General features: G+C 53.8%; 1 protein-coding gene across 1 annotated transcript; it reads left to right on the top strand.

Moving 5' to 3' along the window:
• Positions 1-518: 518 nt before the first annotated feature.
• On the top strand, positions 519-1,061 carry PPTG_12526 (hypothetical protein). The gene has a single exon (XM_008908565.1). It carries the CDS (start codon positions 540-542, stop codon positions 906-908), a length of 369 nt encoding a protein of 122 aa, XP_008906813.1. The 5' UTR covers positions 519-539; the 3' UTR covers positions 909-1,061.
• Positions 1,062-1,182: the final 121 nt, after the last annotated feature.

Genomic DNA, 1,182 nt, shown 5'->3' with positions numbered 1-1,182 from the left:
CGGTCGCAAACGGTGTCGGGAGATTCCGGGGCATTTACGACAAACCGTCGCAACCGCCTCGCCACACTTTTCGTTGTTCACTGTGAGCGCGTGAACCGCCCTGTGCCCCGCAGCTCGCACCGCAAATCTCCCAGTGTTGGTCCGGGTCGACGTCGTGTCGTGACAGTGCGCGCCGTAGCTTGGAGGCGACACCGACTGCACCTGTGGCGGACTTCGACTCGTCGGCTTCGGATGAAGTGGAGCTGCCTGGAAACCCTGTGGCTTAAGCTAATCGTCAATATGCGAGTCTGTGCGGGCAAGCCTCAATGACTCGCCAAAGACACGGCAGCCCACGAAGAGACCTAGCGAATTCGTGACCATTGCTTAGTTTTTCATTTCACTCAGTGCGCAACCCTCTATGAGATAGTTGATCAAAGATGTGGCATTCGCCGAAGTCACCTTGCGTTTGATCCTTGACTTACAATTCACCGACATACTCAGTAACTCGCTTTGAGGTCTTCTGGGTACTTGTTGCAAATCAGTTTGGATCTTATTCGGCTATGGGCGTGAGAGGCCTGACGCGCTACTGCCGCGACCACGAGGCCACGACGTCCGTGGAGAAGCTCGACCTCCACGATGTGACTCTCGCTGTAGACTTTGTGGGGTTCCTCTATTACCTATGCGAGAAGGTCTTCGGCGAGACCAACGAAACGCCCTCATGGCTGCTACTGGGTGGCTGCACGCTGCGGCTCGAACGATACGTCGACACTTGGCTCAAGCGCCTGAGAGAGCGCCGTGTGCGTCTTGTGTTCGTCACAGACCCACCGCAGTGTTTTGGGGGCGTGAGCCACCGCAAGGGCTATTGCCTGCAAGACCGCGCGTTGGAGAAGGCCAAGAAGATCGAGCAGCTGGCCCAGAGTCTAGAGTAGATTCTTAGCGGTAATTCTACCCACGAGTCGACCAGTACTATGGGGGTAGCGAGACCGAGTCAAAGAGTGAGATGCACTGTACAAGCCCAGGCTGCTCCAAGTCCACAGGAGCAGGCAAAAGTGGTCATGACTAGTGTTGTTTTTTAGGAGGTTTTTAGGATTTGTAGGGTACTTAACGTCTATTAACCGATTAGATAGCAGTTATTAATAATAAAAAGGAGCAAAATGCCCCTGTGTGGGCCACTACACTATTCTTTATTTACAACTCAACGCA

The sequence above is a fragment of the Phytophthora parasitica genome, assembly GCF_000247585.1.
Source record: "Phytophthora parasitica INRA-310 unplaced genomic scaffold supercont2.30, whole genome shotgun sequence".
Classification (NCBI taxonomy): domain Eukaryota; phylum Oomycota; class Peronosporomycetes; order Peronosporales; family Peronosporaceae; genus Phytophthora; species Phytophthora nicotianae.
Note: the sequence above shows the minus strand (reverse complement) of the source record. Positions and strands in the feature narration are given on the sequence as shown.